This window comes from Misgurnus anguillicaudatus, chromosome 24 (genome assembly GCF_027580225.2).
Source record: "Misgurnus anguillicaudatus chromosome 24, ASM2758022v2, whole genome shotgun sequence".
Classification (NCBI taxonomy): Eukaryota; Metazoa; Chordata; class Actinopteri; order Cypriniformes; family Cobitidae; genus Misgurnus; species Misgurnus anguillicaudatus.
Window position 1 is genome coordinate 20,992,064 of NC_073360.2, and position 24,373 is coordinate 21,016,436.

The 24,373-nt window shown below is 38.9% G+C and overlaps 2 protein-coding genes across 2 annotated transcripts in view; one reads left to right on the forward strand and one right to left on the reverse strand.

The window, feature by feature from the left end:
* Positions 1 to 120: 120 nt before the first annotated feature.
* appbp2 (amyloid beta precursor protein (cytoplasmic tail) binding protein 2) lies at positions 121 to 9,590 on the reverse strand. Its single transcript, XM_055196524.2, has 13 exons — positions 9,207 to 9,590; positions 7,715 to 7,803; positions 7,201 to 7,352; positions 6,997 to 7,120; positions 6,747 to 6,915; positions 6,582 to 6,671; positions 6,229 to 6,296; positions 6,020 to 6,125; positions 5,793 to 5,917; positions 3,930 to 4,015; positions 2,900 to 3,090; positions 2,319 to 2,484; positions 121 to 2,176 (listed from the first exon to the last, which is right to left on the reverse strand). Exons 1-13 carry the CDS (start codon positions 9,342 to 9,344, stop codon positions 1,914 to 1,916), a joined length of 1,767 nt encoding a protein of 588 aa, XP_055052499.1. The 5' UTR covers positions 9,345 to 9,590; the 3' UTR covers positions 121 to 1,913.
* Positions 9,591 to 11,026: 1,436 nt separating this feature from the next.
* myo18ab (myosin XVIIIA b) overlaps positions 11,027 to 24,373 on the forward strand; it is a 128,098-nt gene continuing 114,751 nt past the window's right edge. The window contains exons 1-2 of the mRNA XM_073862804.1: positions 11,027 to 11,184; positions 12,643 to 13,794. Of these exons, the coding sequence (XP_073718905.1) occupies positions 12,763 to 13,794 (1,032 nt within the window). The 5' untranslated portion in view covers positions 11,027 to 11,184; positions 12,643 to 12,762. The remainder of the gene's footprint in view (positions 11,185 to 12,642; positions 13,795 to 24,373) is intronic.

The following is a 24,373-nucleotide window of genomic DNA, read 5'->3' on the forward strand; positions in this document are numbered from 1 at the left end:
TGTGAATTCATTCGATGCATTATGCTTGTTGTTTATAGTTTAGAAACTCCTAAATCCTCTTATATAAGAACTTCACGTAATCCATTTACTACATTTAACAGTCAATGGAAATGCACTTAAAACGTTTTCAAGATCACAGTTTATTTGTTACAATATTCCATATCTCTCTGACCAAGGCATGTTCAATTCCTTCCGGAAACCCGGCTCTGATTCCCCTGCTATCTGTGTGATAGAGAGAACTCCAAAAAATCTAATTCTTCAACATTTAACCATTACACAAAACAACGAAGGGATTTCTAAGGAGTGAAAGTGGCTGTAATACAAAGTGCCTCGCATGTGATCTCGGTTTACAGGTGGGGCAGTGCTGGAAAGCCGCAGGTGGAGGTCTGGTTTAAACAAGCTATTTGAAAAGACTGAGAGTCCTTTAAGACTAAGGCTGGGACTTCAGCTTGAGATGCAAGACATTAACATCACGCAATTTTTCGGTCCACAACAGCACTTGCATCAAGGCTCTGTTTCTGCAATGCAAAAAATAATAAAAATAAGTGACTGCTGACTGAAACAAAATGCGTTTTGGATACCCTAAAGTCATTTTTGGATTCTGGTGACTTGACAATTCTCAATCAGTAAACTTTAATTAGAGCAAACCTATTGTTACGGAGTTGTGTAGATTTTGGACTCATTGAAAGCAGGAGTGGTCGGAAAGGCAGTGATACGAGGAAAGTTGATCCTCACTGTAATATTGCATGGTCAGAAACTCCCGCTATACAAACAGGCATTGAATTACACCCCTCGCATGCAATATCCACAAACCTATCCGCTTCACCTGCGGGGTGCCTATACACAAAGACAAGCGCTGCGCTCGGCCCTTTTCTCAGTGTGTCCAGTCAGCTGCCCATGGGTGTTAATCCACGCCTGAGCGCTGAATGGAAACCTGGTCCCATAACTACCACCACTCCAGCTTATTGTGTGTGTGTTTATGCGAATGAGTAAAGCCAGCATTATATACTTTTCTCCCACACTGTTGATTTGTTATGGCAAAAGACGTTTAACTATGGTTTCACACAGAAGTTATTTTGGCTCATCCATTTGCAATGTTATTTGCATACCTTGCATATAAATTATTGGCAGTTTAAAATAAGCTATGTCAGTACTAAAGGAATACAAAACCAGAAAACTTAAAACATGGTATCTAGAGGAGTAATAAACCCACTGGTCCATAGATTCCACACTTGACATGAATCATTAAAAAAGCAAAAAACAAAACATAATGGTCCATAATGTAACATGGCTGGTCTCATTTTCCAAAGAGCACACAGGTAATCCTCAATGCAAAGCTTTGCATTACACGAAGTCAAGCTCTTATCCTCAGGTTAAGCGGGACATGCATCTCTACGGCTTCACTCATTTATAGGAACGATAGGGATTTTCCCTTCCTTTCGAATCTCATTCGGTGGGTGCTGCACCAAGCATTTCCTCCACAAATGATAATGCAGTGATAACAAACAAACTATTCCTGTAGTGTGTAGCACCTCTCCTTCAGATACAAAACATAAAATGGTGACACAAAAATGAAAACGCGCAAAAGTTGTCGATGAGCAAAGCTCTTTTTTCTCATCGAAGTCAAAGAAACGGTTTATGTGAAAAACTTCAACAAATGGTTGCTCGTTCATCATATGAGTGTTAGCATGGTTGGACAGATGTCATTGTTTTTGTCCCATCGTAAGGAAAAGAACAGGGCAAGGGGAGTTGCTGGTAAACGTTGAACTGACGGTCCGATCGGAGCTCGAGAAACTCAAGGTCATAATCAAACCCCCGCCATATCTCGACTACATGTGAATAAATCGCTTTGAACTTGTGTGAAAATGGGGGCGTGTGTGCATGTTTTCTTTGAGTTGAGAGGTGGTGGGCCATTAGCCTAAGCAGGGGCGTCCAGCTCCGTGGCTCTGGGATAACAGGAAGGACTGCACCACCTGGTCCGTGGCCTGGGGGCTCGTGTTGACGTCCTCCAGCGCGTTCGCTACTGCAAACTGCCTGTCCCTTAACCGGTTCCAGTTGGACAGAATATTGTGGTACTCAAAGACCTTCTCATAGTTTCCAACCGAGTTGTACAGTTTTATGAGGCCTCTGTAGTCATACTCCAGTCCACTGTAACCCTCCCCGAACAGCTTCTTGCCTGAGTCAAATGAAATGGGGCTGTTTTAGCTTTTTTTTTTTTTTGGCATAACTTGTGTACAAGGGTGTTGAGCCATTATGTAAATTACACACAATTCATTACCAATAAAAAACAACAACAACAGAATAACAGCATTCCTTACCAATGGCGATGGAGCGCAAGTAGAGGCGCTCTGCATCATCATACTGATTCATGTCGTAGTTGTAGAGTGAGGCCAAGTGTCCCACTGACAGAGCCACCTCATAGTCCTCTTGCCCCAAAAGCTGCTCCTTGATCTGAATGGCCTTGATGTGCATATCCTCTGCCTCCTGCATGCCAACACCATGGAAAGGTCAGTTAACACAACAGTGACCTTAAAGCACTCCGTCTTAAGTTTTGTATTGGTTTACATTACATAGTAAATATAACACATGCTTGCACAATGATCAACTGGTCCTAAAATTATATTATCCCTCTCAGGTATAAAATTCTACCATTAACAATCTGATCATAATATACTGGTTCACTTCAAAACCTCTTCTTTGGTGAAACACCAAAACCTGTTGAAGACTGTGTTGGTTTGTCTTTTCGTATATAAAAACAAATACATAAAATGTGGACAGGAGCTTTTATATGGCTTTAGAAGACATATCACTTCAACATTTCATCAAACTTATACTAGTTTGGAAAGCGATGAAAGGGAGCTAATAAAGACAAAAATGTTATCTAAATTAGTATTACAACCTTGAACTTGCGCATGGATTGGTAGAGGCGGCCCAAGTTGCCGTAGTGTTTTGCCGTCTGAACGTTAAACTCCCCAAAGGCTTTTTTGGCCAACTGGAGAGAGGAAAGGTGCAGATCATGAGCCTCCTGGAGTAGGCGTTCCTCGGTTTCCTTGTTATGGCAATCAATGGCAATCTCTTCCAGGATAAGTGCTAGAGATGAAAATATCCCAAATGCAAATGTTTAAGCAAAAAGAACTGAAATAACAAAATCACCTTTGTGTTGTCATTGCAGAAATGTAGCAGGCAGTTATAAAACGTTATTACACGGCTCTCTGGAATGCTTGATTCTGATGGTCAGTTGAGACATTTGCAGGTTCGTTCTTTTCAAATAATAACCGCTTCAAAGTAATAACGCATAGCCGGTACTACTTGTACGATTAAAATCGCTCCGGGCCAATAAAGACCAATAAAGATTACTGTTTGGCGCCATCTTGTGACAAACACTGGACAACCACAATTAAGAATGGAAAATTTTGACATTAATTTTAACATGTACGGAAAAAACAAAACATTTAAACAGTGGATAGAAGAATGAACAACGACAAGACACAGAGAGCTTACTGAGACTGAACTTGACAAAATAGAGCATGCCAGCTTCGAAGCCAACACACAAAAAAATACAGAATGGGCATTAAAACTTCTCAAAGACTGGCTAAAAGACAAAAAATGGAGACAGACAAGTATGAAGCAGAGGATCTTAATAAGGTATTACGATCATTTAATGCATCTGTGCAAAGTTTCGCGGAAGGATAAAAATGTTAATTTAAAACAAATATGCCAATAAAATGTTTCAAATTCATATTCATGTCCGTTTTTTTTCTTATGTGACAAGTAGCCGTGTAATAAGCGGGATAATGTAGAGGCAGCCGATAGTTATCGGGAAAATAAGCCCCTTCAGTGTGATACCTGATCAGACTGTCGGGGCTTATTTCCCGATAACTACCGGCTGCCTCTACATTATCCCTTACTTTAAAAAGTGCTAGCCTCACCTTTCACTCTTTTGGATGAGGCCAACAGCAGATGGTCTTCAGGGAGAATATGAGTTATGATGTCTATGGCACGTTCTGCATGAAATCTACCAGCAAAATTCAAAGTATGACATGGGTACATGTTATTCAGAAAACACTTCTGTGAAAAAACACAACAAAACATTCTAAAAGAACAGCTCAACCGTGATAAAGGTCAGGACAGTTACTGGGCATCTTGAAATGTACTCATATTTTTAAGAATCAGCAACCTCTCAGGGGACAAATAAAATAGTATAAAAGTTCATATGGTATTAGTTGCAATCCAAAATACTGTTCTGTCTTGGAATGAATATACCACCAAGTGGCACCCCCAAGAAATAACTCATGGCACCAATTAAATAAATCATTTTTTATAGTGAGCCTAATAAGAGGAATGTTTGTTTTTGAGACTGTTACTTTATAATAAAAACAGATTCTTTGCCTATGACCTATTATGTATCGTCCACCATCCACATGACACAGATGTAACTTTTCAAAGTGAAATTAAAGGGATAGTTCACCCAAAAATCAAATAATTTGTGAGTCCCATTCACTTGCATAATAGGATAAAAGAACAGCGTTGGGGAAAGTTACTTTTAAAAGTAATGAATTACAATATCAAGTTACTCCCCCAAAAAGTAACTAATTGCATTACTTAGTAACTTTTCATGGAAAGTAATGCTTACGTTACTTTTTAGTTACTTTTGCGTTACTTTTTCTTACTTGGCTGAGGCTTGATCTCTTTCAGGCCTTGCAGGTGATTTTTATGATAGCAAAAATGTCAAGCTCTGGCCTGCCATCTACGTTTCTGACCCAAACTGTTCCCGCTCAGGCCACAGAGTGCGTAATTCTACGTTAATATGTTCAGTTTAATTCAGTACATTATTTTATTTTTAAAATGAATTAATTAAACTGAAAAGAAACTCGCATTACATTTTTAAAAAGTAACTCAAATATTAATGTGTACATTTATAAAGTAATGCGTTAACTCGTTACTTCAAAAAAGTAATATTATTACCTAATGCGCGTTACTTGTAATGCGTTACACCAAACACTGTAAAAGAATGGAAGTGAATGTGGCTCACAAACTGATTACAAATATTCTTCAAAATATCTTCCTTCGTGTTCATCAGAGCAAAGACATTTATACAGGTTTATAACAACATGAGAGTGAGTAAATGATGACTATCCCTTTAAACTTTAGAGTCTTCCTGTAACCGATAAATGTATCACCTAAAACTTATCTTTGAGCTTAATAATAGCATATGTAAAAGTTTTTCCTGTGACAATATTTTCTACATGTTTTAAAAAGGCTTGAATGCAATTTCCTCATTTAGTGTATGCAGATCTATGAATATGCAAATTAGTATCAACCTCTACTTAACTGCACAGCTCAGACCATAGAACTAAATATAGGAATAAGTTCCCGCCTCCATCCTATGATACGTGTAAATAGATGCTAATTTCAGTAGCTTTAGACACATAACTGCCAAGTCCGGTTTTATAATGCATACGTGAACTGCGCATTTGCAGCACAAATTGTTTATAGCGCTAATGTTAGCAGGTTACACACTGCATGGGAGTTCAGCACGTGTGAGTTCAAATGTGATCAGTTACGTGTGTTTTTGACGTAGCAAACCAATGTGATTTCAAACCGCGGGAATGAGATGTCTTTGGAAAACACAAATATTATGGATAAAATACTTAGCAACGGTGTTGAATTTGAAAATGGTGTCTTAAGTCGTATTAAAAACGCCACATAGACATATAAACAACAATAACTTGATTTTCACCACAGTGGAAATATCTGAATATTTAATTAATGGACAGGACAGAGATACTCACAGTGCGTTGTCGAATTTACCAGAGCTGTACTGATGGACATAAGACGAGTATGCCAGGTCTTCATGTGCAGTGGCAACATGGATGTTTTTTCCTCCAAACACTGACTGCCGAATATCCAATGCAGTCTAAAGTGCAGAGCACACCAATACGTTTTTTAATTTCTCATTGTTCAAGTAATGAAACAGATCAGTTTAAAGATTTGCAAGCTTATGTGATTTTTAGCTCACCTGGTAAATGATCACTGATTGACAGATGTTATCCACATTTAAGAGATAAAACCCATAATCTAGTAACGTATCGGAATATTTGGGGTGCTTGTGTCCAAAATGTTCCCTGAGAATAAAATGTGGTAATACACAAGCGTTTCATCATTTTCAAGCTGAACATTTTAACATAATCCCATACTTTTGATAGAAATACATGACTGATATCTTACCGTGCCAAAAACACTGCATGTTTTATCAGTTGTTCAGCTTTCCTGAATTCCCGTTTTACGACACAAGCCTGTCGGAATGAATGTGGACATTTCAGATTCATTATTTATTAACACAATGGATCATAAGTTGAAACATTTACAAAAACTAAAACATGCATGAGCTCTGGCAAGGTACAAGCACTAATTTTGATTTAGATTTTTCCAAGCAGCAGATTCGATTCCGATTCCAATTTGGCATCAGTTCATTTGGGAACACTTTTGTGAGTTACTATGTAAACAAGTTTCTTTTAATTATTATAAATCGATAGTTCTAACCAGAACTACCTCTGACACATAATGAAGCTGACACAAGCCTTTGAGGCTTGTCTGAGAACATCAACTACTACTTTCACAGGTAAGCCAACTGTTATCTCCCTCATAGCTTCTATACACCACCTATATGCCTGAAACACACAAGAAACACACAGGTTACCAAATGAAAAGCAGTGATTCTCCAAACAGCTTTACCAGGTACTTACCTCATCATAGTGGCTTTTGGCAAAGAGCAGGGCGCAAAGTTCTCCATACAGGGCAGCCTTATTGGCCTGATGGCCATGTTTGGCCAGTTTATCCATGTAAGACTGGGCCAGTTTAAAGGTTTCTTCTCCGAGGTGGTATTTGCAATTGCCATTACGCACGTGAAGTAACCTGGCTCCGAAATAAGAACACCGTGAGCACATTTATTTACAGTTTATGAAAAGAAGCATCACAAAAATCAATAGACCGCACCTGACGCAGCACTCCACTGCACGGTACCAGTGAAGAACCTCATCGTGTAGTGTGCACAGTTGGAGACACGACAGAAAGACCTTCTCTGCGTCTCCATACCATCCGGCATCAGATAAGAAGCCACCTGAGGCAAAAGAAAGCATTCCGACATCAAGCAAAACAAGCAGAAGTTGCAGATATTAAGAGTGAAGCACACTTGCATACCTAGAACAAACCCGAATTGTATAGCTTTCTCTTTGACATGCGCATCTGACTCTGCAATGTACGAACATCTGCGACTGAAGGAGTTGGCCAGGACTGAAGCAACCTTCACACCGTGGTCCATCAGAGCCTGGAAGCAGTGATGCAAGAGGTGCCTGGGAAAAATATACATCAATACATTACAATAAATAAAGACATATTCCGAAATCCAAATCATGAATTTTGAATTGTAGGTCAAGGGTTTGAAATGTACAATATTATGGATAAAACCAGTATCTACTTGACATAAAGAATAAAATAAAGTTATTAAAACATAAAACCAACCAATTATTGATGTCAAAATAGCAGCTTGGTGATATCAAACAAATATCTACAAAATTTATTAAGAGTGCCAAGTAAGGCGTGAACCACGCAGCAACGTGTGACATTTGAATCATCAGCCAAAAATATATACACACTCAATCTCATACAGTAAACGTAAACAACATATGCTGTGCTAACAGTGGATGTCAAATACCTTTTGTCGGAGGCCCGGAGGACTTTTGCAAAGACCTCCAGCTCACAGAACTCCCCTCCCAGCTGGCAGAGCCGGCCCTGCTGGTAAAGCTGGAATACATGAAGAAATGTGAGCTTGCTGACCCCTATTGTACATGTGACACAACAAAGACAACTCAGCTTTTCTCTCGGGAGTGCTAAGACGACACAGAAAACCATATTAGACATAATGAAAAATCAGGAAGAGTTTGTTCAAGACCAACACGTGTGCCAACCTTTGTTTTTCCACCGACTAAATATTCAGTTTGTTACATCTGGCATCAAACACCAAATTTAAGCATGTGACTTTACTTGATGTGACTTCTGGCCTAAAATTTCAGCAGCAATGTAAGATATAGCATAATGATTTAAGAGTGCTTTCAATATGCAATTTACCCCAATATGCACTCTCATCCCCAAAAAGATGTGAAAGTAACAAGTATAGGAAGAGTTTACAAACCATTCAGAAAAAAGATCATAACAACCCTTATGTTGTTGTGGTCTTATGAAGTCAACCTTGACTTTAGACATTTACACATCAGCTATTACAACGATTCAACTAAAATTCATCTAATAAAACATACTTCAGTCTTTAATTTTAGCTGGCAATGAAATAAATGCAGATATATTTCTGACCTTGTTATAAGAGACATTACAAACTTTATTTTTTTACGTCACAGTCTCACAGCATTGTACACAAAACAGTGGGATCGGTCTAACCACATGCCATACATGTGTCACCCTAAATATAAATAAATAAATAAATAAATAAAGCGTTCGTGTTTACCACGGTGCAGCAAATTCCTCAAAATATAAAAAAAATTATATATATTATTTAGTAGTGGTTTATAGTGCTAACAACTTGGGACAAGTATAATACTTCAAACGCAGGATTATGAGATTTGACATAATTAATTGGGTAGCTCCATACATAACTGTAGCCATAATACACAATGACGTTACTCATTGCCATTCAAAGCATATGTGTATACGTCAGCTGCCTGCCATAGCAAATAGATGTTGCAAATGACCGTTATAATTTAAAAACTCACATGCTATTAAATTAAGCGTGTTCTGCAGAGTTAAAGTAAAACTTAAATATTGAAACTGTGAACTGTTAAGGTGTTTATGGTTAACTAGTCCTGGCAAAGTGAGTTTCATCTCGCCCGCTTTACAGCATAAGATAAGCTATGCTAAACTGGAACATATTGTCCACCCAAATCGATTTTATTAAACCATTTCAGTTATGTCATGAGGTAAAAACTATTTTACTATTGGAACAGGAACGCTTCTAAAAAGCTGTCATGAACATGTGTTGTCAAACACAACGGTTAAATACTCTTTTAGTTAGAGTCTCTCGCGAACAGCAGTTTTCCATTGGGCTGGTTCAGTTTTTGTTAGCCGACCTGCTAGTAAAGAGTGTCAACTACTTTAAACGTTTGTCCTGCGTCGGATTCATTCTCAGTCTCTCTTACCTTGTAGTAGACATCAAACTGTATATTTTCAGGCAGAGAGCGTATGTCCCGTCTGGATCGGCCGTAGTTATCGACCACGGCTGAGATAGCGGTGTTGTACAGGGTCTCAGGGATCCATTCCAGCTCCACCGCGGCCATATTGTTTTCTTTCACTAAATCCAACCACAGCCCCCTTCTTCGACTCCTGCTCTCACCTCCTTCGCTACCTAATCGAGGTAAAACTCTTTACTCTGTCGCTCCTCATGCACCCTTGCAGCTGGAAGCGCTTTTTGAAGTCGAAACGAACTATTATTATTGAGAACACAACCCTAGGTTATGTTCTCATGTTTAAAGCTCATCCCCGATCCAGATGCCCCGCCCCTTCTATGACACTTTGGGGAATGACGTAGAACTAGGCTAGTGCGTGAGCGCGCTTGAGCGACTGCAGTTCAAAATAACGGCCACGGGGACGGCGATGGAATAAAATCCTTTTGAATTAATTCTACTGTTGTAAATAAAAAAAAACATGTATTTTTAAATATGAATAAAGAATACACTTTTACATTAATATAATATAATCCAAAACATAATAAATGAAATAAAATAAAATATGGCTTTTGAATGCTTTATTCTGATTGGTTAAGAATAACAAACTGGTTTTATGTCCTTTATTCAATTACACAATTACACGTGATAGTTTGATTTTATGTTAATGTAAAACATACTTTTTCAAAATTTTCAAGAATTACTGTACAAGAATAAAACGCGTATGATGTGTGACGTCATCCTGGCATACTACAGTAACTTTTTTACAGTAACCAGTTTTATTATTATTACAATTTACAGAACCAGTAATGACCACCAAAAGCAATTTCTTACACATTTCAGTCTGTTTGATAATGTTTTTGCTTTATCGTTGATTAGAATGTGATTAATGTTTTTATGGGACCTCATGTCAGAAATCTGAAAAACAAAACCACATAATAAATCCTGCTCTAGTTTCTAACCTGTATTGCTTGAAGTTTTATAATTATAATCAAACTGGCTTATTTCTTTTAAACTTAGAATTTTAAATCTTGACTGGTGATGATTTTTTGTAACTTTTAGCTTATAGTAAATTTAACATCACCTGACTTGTAAGTTGTAAAACCAACATGTTAAATTGATCACATTAATTGGTACAAATCAAAGCCCAAATTTAATAAGTTTAATAGGAAAAATATTTTGGAAGTATTGTGATAAATGATGAAGAAAATATTTTGATAAATGATGGTATAAGCACACAGTTGACGGTACCCATTAAATTCCATCATATTTTTTTATTCCTACTATGGAAGTCAATGGTCACTATCTGCTGTGTTTTTACCATCATTTCTCAAAATATCTTTTTTTGTGTTCATCAGAAAAAAGAAATTCATACAGGTTTAGAACAACATTAGAGTAAACGATGACAGAATTTTCATTTTAAGGTGAACTATCCCTTTAAATAAGGTTAAACTTATATAAAAATCTTTATAATTGGTTAATAATAAAAAAGCTAAAATACTTATCGATGATTACAAGCTAATTTGAGTAAGCCCCGCTTAAGTGTTTTTGTGATGTTATTATTAATTTTATTTATTTATTTATTTTTTACAATAATTGTTCAATGTTGAGTTTGTGCTTTTATTTTGTATTTTTGTAATTTCCAATTACTGGTATGCTCAACCGTAGGCTTAGGCGAATCGTTACTTATATATTCCTTCTTGTAATTAATTTCTTGATTGTTTATAGAGAATCGAAGTAATAAAAACATTTTACGGTGTCGTTTAAATGTATCCAGCAGGTGTCGCAGTTTCTCCTCACTGGAACAATAAGCAGCACGAGAGGCCAACCTACCGCCTTTATCACTACATATTTACAACACTGCTTGCCTGCTCACGTTCAGCTGCGCCCATCTAGAGGATAGACCGAGCAGAAACAATACCGTTCCCTGCCAAAAACTGGATATCTTACAACGGTGAGTATATCACACCATCACATACATTTATCTTAGTTGTAATTCCGCAAACAGGGAAACATTCAGTTATTTTCAGGTGGGAAAATCCCATGTCAGGGATGTGAGCATGGGATCAACAGCAGTCTGCTACTGGAATAAAGGACCCTTATCAGACACTTACTCATGCTAACTTACCTGCTAACTGTAGCCAGAGGATCGTTACGTTCACTATTTATTAGTTACATACGGATTAATAAGCCAGATAGAGCCATGGCTTAAGTTAAATACGCTAAAATGTGTCTTGTATTTAACCGTTTCTTGCCATGTCCAGCTAATTTAACAGCTTAGCGGCTGATCTTGAGCTTTAGCGTTTGGCTTTTCTGCAGCAGATGATTGACTCTGTGGTGGAATGACCGGGCAAATATATACAGGAGGAGGATTTATAACCTATTTTTTTGAAGTTACATTATTATATTTTAGAAAGCCTTGTTTCGTTGCATTGTGTTACATCGTAAAACATAGTACTAGATGATGTAAAAGAGTACAGTGCTCACTGGTCATTCAGACTTGACTCTCACCTTCAGCACTGAAACACGAGCAATTCACAGATGTTTCTCTACTGTATGCTTAATAGTTAGTGTATTTCTTATTTGATGTAGATTATCATTTTAATCAGCCATTAGCATTTGAAAATTTTGCATCTGTAGTTAACTTGCGTTGTCCTGCAGCATTATAAACAAATAAGTTAGTTAGTTTTCATTCTTTCAGTTATGAAGACATTAATGCTTGTCTCTGCTTATGGAAATAAGAATAATTTTAATATTACAGAGTTATAAATCTGCAGAATGCCATCTTTTTCTTTTGCTCAACCTTAGCCTTCATCTTGGTCTTGGTCAGTCATATGTCCACTAATATGTATGATCATATGGACAGTGCATTTATTATTATCAATATTATTATAATAAATTTTACTATTATGATTATGTTTATGATGTATATGTATGATTTGAGGTTAAACATGATGCTTATTGTAAACCGTAGTAAAACTAGTAGGGTTGGTAGGATGACACAAGTAGTGTCATGTTGCATGAAGCCAACATTCAGCCTTTTATGGGCGCAGAAGAGTTACCTCGATTGCCTTAATGTATTATGGGGGAAAAATCGGCCCCTTGGTAATGGAACTTGTTTGGATGATGAAATCTCCCGCTGGTGGGAAAATAGGAATGTTAGAGGCCCATGGCTTTCACAGCACCTCCCTAATGCCTTAAATCCTGTTTAACATGCATATAGTCTCATAATAAAATATGGCGTCTTCATTCTGCTAAAACAAGAGTTAGTGTAAAGGTCAATAGCAGTGTCAGTGTTTATGTATTGTTGATGATGATGGAATGTTATTGTGGCACAGAAAATAATGTCAGTGTACATTTGAAATGTACTACATATTTACCTTTTAACGCCAAATGATGTTTCTCTCTCCAGGGAGCAACGATTAATCCTTTCTGGATTTACCAAACGCTACTGTTTCTGCATGGAAAAATCCCTCACTTGTGAAAACATTGGTGCTTCTGTAGTGGAACGTAGACGACTTTTGGGGACAGCATGTTCAACTTGATCAAAAAAGACAAGGAGAAGGATGGGGTTAGGAAGGAGAAGAAAGAAAAGAGAGACCGGAGGGAAAGAATGTCTGCTGCTGAGCTCAGAAGCCTTGATGAGATGAGCATGAGACGAGGCTTTTTCAACCTCAACCGGAGCTCAAAGCGTGACTCCAAAAACAAGCTGGAGATCTCGAACCCAATCCCTATTAAAGTTGCCAGCAGCACCGAGCTCAATCTAACCGACATCGAGTCTGATGGCCTTAGTAACCGCAGCAGCGTGGTTCTGGATGCGGATCAGCTCAGTGCCGCAAGCTCCAACGATGACCTGAAGGGAGAGTATGGCCAAGATGTCCACCGGAGTTCTGTTAAGGAAAGGGCAGCTAGGTTTGGTTCCCTTGCCATGCAGAACTCACAAATGGGTTCGATCATGAAGCGCTTCTCTTTTTCTCAAAGGAATAAAGATGAGAGTCAATCTGATGGCTCTACACCCTCTGGGCAGAACTCAGCTGCCCCATCTCCACAGGTTGAGTCTAAGGTCTTTGACCCCCATCGTAAACAAAGCCTTCAACAGCAGCTGCCTCCTCCTCCTCCTCCTCCTGGGAAGAAGGTGCACATTCCTGAGATCGTGGATAAGACGTTCCCTGCGGATCTTCGCCTGCCTACCGTCGTGCCGCCGCAGACGCCCGAAGTTCGGGAGCTGGTGCTCCAAAGGCGGAACACTGGAGATTTTGGGTTTTCTCTGCGGCGCACCACCATGTTGGACCGTGGGACGGACGGAGGAGTGTATCGGCGAGTGGTTCACTTTGCGGAGCCAGGTGCTGGCACTAAAGACCTTGCCCTTGGGCTGGTACCCGGAGACAGGCTGGTAGAGATCAACGGGCGCAATGTGGAAAACAAGAACAGGGATGAGATTGTGGAGATGATTCGGCAATCAGGCGACACGGTTCAGCTGAAAGTACAGCCTATCCTGGAACTCAGCGAGCTGAGCCGATGTTGGCTGAGGAACACAGAAGGGTTGCGGCGGGAAGCTTTTGACGTAAGTCCACTTTCTCTCTCTTGATTTTTTTCCCTAAGTCATGATCATGGTCTTTCCAGGCAACTCCCAACAATCCTCCCCAGCTCTCACACGTGTAGCCAACTGGCTCTTCTTGTGACTACAAGCACTTTATTTAAAATGAACATGTAGTTGTGGAACAGGAAGCAGATTTCTTTCCAGGACGAACATCTGTCTCAATGTGTCTAACTAAATCTTTTGCTTCTCCAGCTTTCCACAAGCGACAACTTTAATGACGGCTTTCGAAATTATGTGTTTGTGTCCAAGTTTGTATTCTTCACAGTTTGTTGTGCAGTAGTTGTGTAAGTAAAATCTGAGTCGCCCTCATGAACATTTCCATTGCAACAGCACAAAGTTAGCAATAATTTCTTTCCAAGTTTTGTAGTACATTCCTGTTGCCGAAGATCTGGGCCTAGTTGCAACAAATCCCTAAACTCTTAATGATAAATGTGAGGCTGTTATTTTAAGGATTTTCTTAACCTAAGGAGTTTATTGTACATGGCTGCTGTTCGGTAAAATCTAATCCATAGACAAAGCTACTTGCGTTAAAAAAGTACATCTTGAGCAGCTTGTCAGAAGGAAACCATTGAAGGTTATCTTTCATGTTATGCACTTCTTCCTTGTTGGAGAACCGATAAGAATGGCACTTTGGCCTAAATGTTGATTTAGTTTACTGTAGAATGGGTGGCGGGTGTGTCTGTGCATGCGCGTGCCTTAAGCATGTTTCTGCATACAGAGACTACTGTACTGGAGCATATCTGGCATGCTGACCTGCTGGGTTACACATGTTGATGCTCACAAAGCCATTCCTACAGTAACTGCTGAAGGCTTGGTAACTGCATTCATTGAATTCTTCACATTTAATAATGTTGTTTACTTGAGGAACCGTACACTTAATGAATGTGCCCTTTTGCTGAGTAACATCCAGTTATTTTGATGCTGAGTGATGAACCGCCTGTGAATGTTAGCTGGTTGAAGCAGATGAGAAAACAGGATTCATTGGTTTGACTTCGTGAATCAGAATGTATCTGAATCATCCAGTCATGTCTGTGTTGGTTGGTTTATAATTGTTTGGTCATGAATGGCATATTTAAATGGTCCCTTTGCAACTATTACTGTATGTTTTCATTAGCCTAAACCATGGCATCCCAGCTGGGGTTTACAAACCTTTTGGAGTTAATGTTAGTTGTGCAGAGGGTTTGTAAGATTGTATTAGACCTTCTGGTGACAAATTTGATAAAAGCAATTGTATAGATGGTTTCAACAGTAACAAGTTGTTACTTTGTTGGACCCTGTTGTTATTGATTCTTTGCAGAGTTTACAGGAAGTTAAGTTTGCTTCACGAAAGCCATATATGTTGTTACTAACGACATGAACATTGTAAGTAACAACATAAACAAATGGCTGCGGAACATCATTATGTGATAACAAAAATCAGCATTACTTACTGGTAGTTGCATGCACACATTACTAGGAACTTGTAGATGAGTACACAGACACAATCTTGTATTATTTATAAAATAAAACTGCACAACTGCGCTCTCTTCCAAGCTTTTCGAAACCAAAACTTAATCTTTCTGCTTCCGCGAGCCGCAGAGCGCAGTGACGCTCCTGATTGGTTGATTCTCAAGCAGCCAGTTTTATCTGCCTGAAAAGGGTCGTCCTTTGTCACAAAGAGTTCTGTTCATGGTAATGACATATCGTGAGCCTCAAACACGATTGTTTCCTCCTTATGTACACCTTGTGCATGCAAAGACGGCTGAAAAACAGGCAAATCTCAACATAACACCAACTGTGATATTACAGTCACGATGTACGCCTTCAATATTAATTAATTACAAGTTGTTAAAATGCTAAAAACAAAGTTTTGACTGCTGAGTTAGCGCTATATGCTAGCGTTTAGGCTGAAGTTCTACTATCGACGTTACAGTTACGTTTTGCATACTGAAAAAACATAAACAAACTTGCCACTCAGAAACGTCCATTTCCAAAGTCCAAACAACTGGTTGTTCCTCAAAATCTGTATCTTCATCTGATAAAGGCTCAAAGTTGTGTGAACTTGTGTTTTTTAGTGCAATTTGAGCTTTAGAAACAAAAGTCATGCTGCAATTGATGTCTGGTTCAATTGTTGAGCAAAAATATGTTGTTTAATTGTGATTTCAGGACACGATTTTAGAGAGATCCTTCTTTTTCCCATTTAAATAGATAGGACTTTGGTCTTGCATTACTGAAATAACTGCCCAGAGGTGTTGGAAAAATGTCTGCCTAGTGGTGCGAAAAGTCCCCCCCCAAAGTGACTTTACTCGCAGGACATTAGATAAGGAACACAGGGGTTTTCGTTTTATATTTCCTTGTGAGCTACGTGTTTAAACTGAACCTGTCTCTTTGTACTAAGTAATTGCCTAGAGCAGGTGAAGATCAGGTGTACTCCTCCAGGCTTAGCGGTCTGCCAGGTGCCCAACAGCAGTCTCCCTCCCCTTTCTCATTGTTACATGTACATGATGATCCTAAATGAGATCTGCAGCCTGCAGTGATGAAAGCCGCAACATATGTGTCCTTCAAGATAAATCTCAACCCAAGCTCTAATGTCAAGAAATGTTGGATTTATGTTTATGTTTGTTGAGGGGTTCGTTTAAGTTTTTCCCTCATCGATGGGTTAGATTTGGCCCACAAGGTCATTAAAGCACCATAAATAAAGCTCCTCATGGGAAGGCAGGATATGCTGTATGTACTTGATATGCTTGACTAAATCTAGGCCTGTTCAGTAGCCAAATGTCTCATGCCAATTAAAACCAACCGCTTTGATTTTTACCTCCCGTAGCCTTTCCCGCAAATTAGCGGCGAGCACCCCATCTCCCTTCTATTTTGGGTTTTTCCAACAAACGAGAGGCTTACAGTGCTGCATAGCTGTAAGTCAACCTCCCTCTGTACTGATTAGGATTCATTACATGACCTCACATCTGTGGGAGTTTTGTGCACTCTGTCTTACTCTCTGACGACGATCATAATCTCTTCTGGTTTTTGGCACGCTATGCTATAGTCATTGTCTACTCTAGAATATCGTCTTTCCTCTGAGAGCATTATTTTGGATCTCTTTTGTTGTGGAGCCATTTCAAAATAGCACTAGTAAGGGTAGGGATGAGCAATTATGTCTAAAAATAAAAATCAATAGTTGCTTAATTTTATATGGCTATCAAAATAACCACCTGTAGCCCAAGACGCGTGGAAAAGCTCCTCCTGTGACCTTTCAGAGGACAAATGGGTTCAGAGGATGGATCAAAATAACCACCGTTTTGGCACAGGCAGGGAGCTACACTGCGACCAAAATGGTCGCATATGCGACCTTTTGAACTGTCGTTGCGACCCGAATTTTAAATGGGTCGCAAATGTGCTACCTAATGTTTTAGACAATATGCTATGATTTACTATGAGCATTTATTAAAACAGAAATGTGGATTTTAAGAATACGTTTTATAACGTGCTCTGAGCCATCAACACGTTGGCTTCATTTTGGGTGAAAGCACATCATGTCTCTCCCCATCAGTGTGCGTTTGCGTGCTCAGCTGTTTCTCAATGAATTAGGTGCGACGCGACGCAAGCGCAGTGTCTTCCATGTTTCTGAACTTGAGCAGAGGTCTTTCTTCACTGAGGACGCGGGACCCGTATGGTTCCGGGTTTATATTAAGTGGTCTGTCGGGTCCGGTTAGGTCCTAGTTTAATTACTTTGGGTCCCAAGTCTGATTAATGTTGTGTTTATAACCCGAGTCGATCGAAAAACGGCCATGAGCGCTACCGCGCTAAAGCTCGAGTGAAGTTTCAGCGTGCCTCCGGTTACTATGGCGATGGTTCTTTTTACGACCACGCGCTGCATTTGCTTTCTCACATTTTTTTAATAATCTTATTATTAATAAACCATATCTTTTCTAAAACCATATCCATATTAAGTTTGGACAGAGATTGTAGCAAAGAGCAATGCTAATGTCAAGCCAATTGCACTGAACGAGCAAAGCAATGTAAAGTCTGTCACCGGGACAGCAAGTAGACTTTTAAATCTGAAATAATGAGTGGATTAAGCTTTTTAAATCGGCAAGAGAGAAATAGAAAGATAGGCACTTTTACTGCTTCTGCTCTATCTAATAGTAATTATTACCATTATAACATCAGTCATAACATCAGTCACATTTATAATCTATAGACCTGCACTGTCTATTAATATACGATACATCGTATTGTATTATATTGAGTTTGATAAAAGGGGTCTAATTGCTTCATATATCAGTGCAAAATAAGTAAGTGTTTTCGTGGTGCTTTGACAAACAGTGTCAGCTTTGTTAATGGCAAAGAAAGTTTGGGGTGGTTAGATTAATGAAATATAATGTGAAATTAATATTAATTTTCAATAAATCAAAGTATTGTGTTGTGTCACACATTAGTTCTACGTCACATGTATAGTAGACCATTATTTGTCAGTGGGTAATAATTGCCCTTTTCACCACCAAGTAAATTTCAGATCTGTGGGAAACACGACTGCAACGTTTAAGAAAACAAGAAGGCATGTGGTTTAAAAGATGGCAAGTAAAATAAAAAGCATATCTGTATGCAATACAGTTTCATTATTGTTCATTATTATCCAGAGCACCTTAATATAACTTGAAAAAAATATGTGCGACCAAATCATATTTTGCGCCAGTAACTGAAAAAGTTGGTAGCGCAAGTGCCACCAGTGGAAAAGGTTAGTGTAGTTCCCTGACAGGGAACGATGTTTGAAACAGAACGTGACACAAAGAGGAAACAGGTAGCTGGACCTTTGCTCATCGTGGACTTTGTCACAGGTAGTTGTTGTTTTTTAGCACGAGTCTGTCGAGGACTCGTGTTTGCTCTTGTGACGTCTGGAGTGCTGCACTGATTTGTGGACCTGACTGAACAGTGGGTGACATTCTCAGGTCTATTGTCTCTGAAAACAAACAGCAACAGTTTAATCATCAATTCAAATAAAGACGAGCCGTAAAACGATCATGTCCCACTGCAAACAAAGGGTGAACAGAGGGAATTCATGGCTGTCTCAGCCAGCATGCATACTTTATAAAGACAACCACAGCTGGGCCCTGCTGCTTCACTGAGATTGCAATTTTCTTTACTGACCTTTTGCTTTTTACTTTTTGATGGCACTGCTGGCTATTTTCCAAATTGCCTGAGATACATAAACTAGATTTGTACATTTTCTGTAAATTGTGAGTGGTTTACATTTATCCATTAAGCACATGCAAAAGCGACTTGGGACGGATCACATTTCACGTCTAAAACTACGCGGAGCCCGCGCCACTTCCACTCCTTTTTCCAAATCACTTTCGAAGCGGCATTCTGAAAAGTTGAAGTATTTTCAACTGGCTGCGGCGCTGTCTATTTAAGTGCTTGCTATGCGGCTGCATTCAAAATAACATATACGTGTACGCAAAAGAGGCAAAATGTAAATCGCCCCTTACAAATAAGAAACCATTTAACGTTTTGTCCAAGTGGCTCTATCTGCCTTAAAGGTAGGGTAACAGATTTGATCCTGAAACATTTTTAGTTATGCTGGTTAAAAGTCTCCTCACATCCTGATAGCAATCACTAGGTGCGTTCCATTCAACAGGGTCCCTACGGAGTGTTCACTGCTCCCTACTCCCTGAGCACGGTATATCAGTTGATGTGGACTTCACGGACAACAACCGCTCATTTGGAACGGCGTGACTTTGGATGGCGATTTGACTTGAGGGCGGGATCGTGATTTCATTGCTAGGCGGCTACCGTTAGCATTTTTCAAAATGTGTTAACCTACCTTTAATGTGGTTACATTTACATTATAGCAGACGCTTTTATCCGAAGCAATGGCGCATTACAAGTTATACATAACATTTTACCAGTATGTGTATTCCCTAGGATCAAACCCATGACCTTTTGCATTAGAATGTTAGAATGCTCTACTAATTGAGTTACACATGTTGCTAAGATTTATTGAGTGGCTTAAAGTGTGTTGCATTATAATTGCTTGGGTGTTGCTAGCTAAAAGAACAATACTTTGTTTTTTAATAGCTTGACAGTAACAACCACGGGTGATGCAAAGTATTGGATTTGGATCAGTCCCATTCGGTATCGGATCATTGCATCCCTACTAGGGCTGTCACAGTTATAAAATTTGGCTGACGGTTAATTGTCTAATAAATTGTGACGATTATGACAATTAATTGCCTGTTTTAGTGCTTTGACGATTATGACAATTAATTGTCTGTTTATTGTTTTTGACATTTTAATTCTCATAAAAAAATTTGTTTGTTTATGAGAGAATTTTCACACATTGTTGTGATTATTCAAATATTTTGCAAGGTTTACCTGGAAGTAAATATTAACACGCATAACACATATTTAAAGTAATCTGATCATTTCTAATTCATACAGACGCTGCAGCTCCCCCTTGTGATTTTTAGAGAGATGTGCAATCATTGCGGTGATCTAAAATCATTGCGATGAGGTCCAACAATCGCGATGAGATGATTATTTAATCATTGTCACGGCCTTAAACACTACAAAACAGTAAATCTTAAAAAAAACTTTAGCTGGGTTTTCTCAGGCAGGTTCAGAAATGGTCAAAATATGTACCCCAGTTGTCACTAGGCCTGTACCTCTTTTTTTAAGTTATATTTTTTGGCCAATTTTGCATTTATTTGACAGTGATTAAGGGGAACACCGGAGTGTACAGGGAGGAGAGGGGGATATGGGATCAGCAAATCGAACTTGGGTCGCCGAAAGTGCGAAAGCACCACCTGTCGAAGCGCTGCCCACTACACCATCGGCTCCGACAGGCCTTTACAAGGTCCCTATATATATATACCACTAGGTACATATACAGTATGTACTATATTAGCACCTTTGAGACATTAATAAGCTGTTTTTGGTACTACTGAGCTACTAATTGACCCTCGACCACAAAACCAGTCATAAGGGTAATTTTTGTAATTGAGATTTATACATCATCCAAAAGCTAAATAAGCTTTTCATTGATAGTATGGTTTGTTAGGATGGTACAATATTCGGCCGAGATACAACGATTTGAAAATCTGGAACTTGAGAGTGCCCAAAAATCTAAATATTGAGAAAATCGCATTTAAAGTCCAAATTAAGTCTTTACCACGCATATTAATAATGAAAATGTTTGTTTTAGCGCTCTCTACTGGCTCTCTATTGGTTGACTGAATGGGGGAAGTTGCAAGCATTTAGATAATCCAAACTTGAAATTCCCTAGAAACGGGTAGCATAGCGAAGTTTGCCGGTGATTTTCTGGGCAATTTGATTGTGGTTTTACTCCATCCACTCACAAAATAAAGTTTTAATATATTTACTGTAGGAAATATACAAAATATATTCATGGAATAATGATAAGAAAATCGATAATTTTGTATTTCTTTGCTTTTTCTACAAATATACCCGGGCGTCTACAAATATTTCGGACGCCCTATTGTAATCGACTTCTGCGGAAAGCACAAATAGGATTTTTTTTCCCATGATTGAGGAATGTCTGAAGGGTGGCTCAGGAATGGTACACTATTCTCGTTGTTCCCTATCCCTACAAGAAAACATGCAGGAAATTCCCCATTCTTCGAGGCACCCAGCAGCATAGTCAGGATGTCCTGAGATGGCCGTGAGGAAGCCGGAATGGAAACAATACAAACCCTGCTGAAGCAAACAGGTAAACGCAGCCTATTTTCAGTGCACTGTCTAGTCAAATTGTCTCTGTTAAGAGCAAACCACAAACCCTCCCAGCCAAAGCTTATCTGTCATGATCATGATGACATTAAATAGGACAGCATTCCAAATGAAACAACAAACAGCTATGAAACCATAAAAATGTTCATTGTGTCTTCATGATGGATGGATATGGCTGGTTTTAGTAAAGCTATCTCATCATCTGCAAGATTATGACTCTTCCGTGGATGCATCGCTATGGGTGGCAGTTCATTATTCCTGACCTCCTGTGGAATAGATTGGACTCTGTGACACTGTTTGCAAAGGGGGTTCCTACAGCTGTGCACCAGATGCCCCCAGTCCTGTACGCATGCATTTGCATCCCCATGAAGGAGGATGATGCAGACGATCTAATAGCCTGCTTCAATGTCCCATTGTGCTGTTTTACAAGCACTGTGAAAGCATGACTTAGCAGTTAACCAACCTCAGAGGTCCAACATTATGAGTGCACTGTGGAGGTGGTATGCAGAACCACAAAAATGCTTTGCTTAGCGTAACAGGCAGTTTCTTATGAGAATCTGTTAAAGTCCTTATATACACAATTTGAAAAGAATTAAGCGTTTTGCTAATTACTTAATGAGGAAAATTTGGTTGATCGCAATAGCCAAGTGGACATTGAGTGTCCGGGCTCCTGGTCCTTTCCTGACACCTGTACCCCTCTTTCTCAGCCTGCATGCTTTTCTGCCCTTTATTATGTCCTATTAAAAAAAGCTATAAAGGCACAGATACCTTTAAAAAAAAGGAAATACTATTTTTTTTAACTATTTAGTCAGCCAAGGTCATTTGCTTCATCTCTGCTGCAGTTCTGGCCCATGGCACCCTTGGGATCTTCTGCACCATGCTGCTCTACCTTCCTTCATCTTTCCTTTAGCAGATGCATAAGTTAAAAAGACATCCAAACACAATAAAGAGCGAATTGAACAGTGGCGGCAGTTGCGTGAAGTATTTCTGCTTTTTATAGATAAACAGATACTGTCTGCGCTAGTACAGCCCTGCCTTGCACTATGCATGTTTAGATTAAGTATCTGTAACTCTTGTCTTTTTGTAAATGTTGTAAAGTGATGTTTTTTGTACAGTCTGGGGAAGCAGGTGGTACATTGCATTTTATTTAGAGATGTCATGGCAGAAAGCATTTATCAAATGATGAAGAAAAGGCATACATTCAGTTTTAGTATAGTTAGGCACACTAAGCATTTTAATGGGCAAATTCAGGAAGGGGGATGTTGCACGGTGCCAGCAGAATATGCCAGATCTGACCAGTACACATCTTTGTGTGTCTATTATTATATACAGCTCTATCTGCGCCTGTGATTGATTCTTTGTGTTATTCCAAATAATCCGCCCAGCCTCCATATAGACAGTCAGGCCACATTGTGTGCTATCAGATAAAGTTGCATAACGCAAACACACTCATTGAAGTTTTTAAAGGTCAGATTTGTGGGAGCGCTCAGGTTCAGCCTCTTTATCGCTTACTAGTATGTGCTAAAAATAGACCCTTTGACAAGTGGATGATTTGGATTGAGTGTTATACTTTAAAGGATCCATTTGTGATGAATTGAAAGGGCTAGGATACTCTTTCATCCATCATTTACGAACATCCATTCTAACTCGATGTCATTTTAAGAAATCTTTCTTCAGCTGAAACGTTCACTTGGTGACCTCGCGCTCTGTTTCTTTTTCTCTCTCCTTCTCGCCGCCTGTGGGTTCTGGTACTTCTGTTGCCTTGGCATCTCTTCTGAACAGTCTGGGAGCAATTTTACCATGCAAGGTTTTTCGTATGCAAGTGTATGTAAAATAACAACCACAGAAATTCTAGAGTCTGGAAATCTTCGTCTTTGCACTGGCTTTCAAACAGTAATGATAGTTAACGCCTTATGGATTAGATGACTACACCTTTTCTGGTATGTGAACACTATTAGGGAGATTAAAAGTAGATTTAGTGCTTCATCTTTGCATGCATCAGCTTTCTGTTTAATGTACTATATTGTAGAACTGCATGTACACTGTTTCCTGTTGTTTAAATGGACTAGCCATGCGGGGAAAAATCAATTGCTGTCATTACTTGTTCCCATATGGGCTTTGGTCTCTTTAAGGATACAGTCAATTGTATATGCAGGGTCTGGTAAAGAAATAAACCATGTGAAGCCATGCACTACAGTGATTTGTACCACTGTTATGGGGTATGTAAACTGTGGTAGATTTACCGTTATGGACCATTGCTTAAAGGGATAGTACACCCGCAAATTCTGTCATTATTTACTCACTTTCATGTTGTTACAAACCTGTATTAATTTCTCTGTCTGTTCTGATAAACTCAAAGGAAGATATTTTGAGAAATGTTTGTAACCAAACTGATCAGAAGCCCCATTGACTCCCATGGTAGAATACTATGAAAGTCAATGGGGCTTCTGATCTATTCGGGTAGTTCATTTTTGGGTGAACTATCCCTTTAGTATACTTAGTATAACATTGTTTAAAATTAATAATTACAATAATGTGTTTCTGGTTACTATGTTTATGGTAGCCAAGCAATTAAAATGGTGCATATTTGTGACCCTGTCTGTGAAGTATTCGCATCAAAGTTTGATTTCACTCATTGATTTTACATTGATTTAAATTGTTGACATGACCTTACTCTGTAAATACTAAAGATATCAAGGTTATATTTTCACAGAATGTTCTTTACAATACATAGGATAAATTTATGTAGAAAACAGTAAATCAGAAATGACTTTAGCTGGGTTTTAGTTACAGACTGGATCACATATAAACAGATTTACAA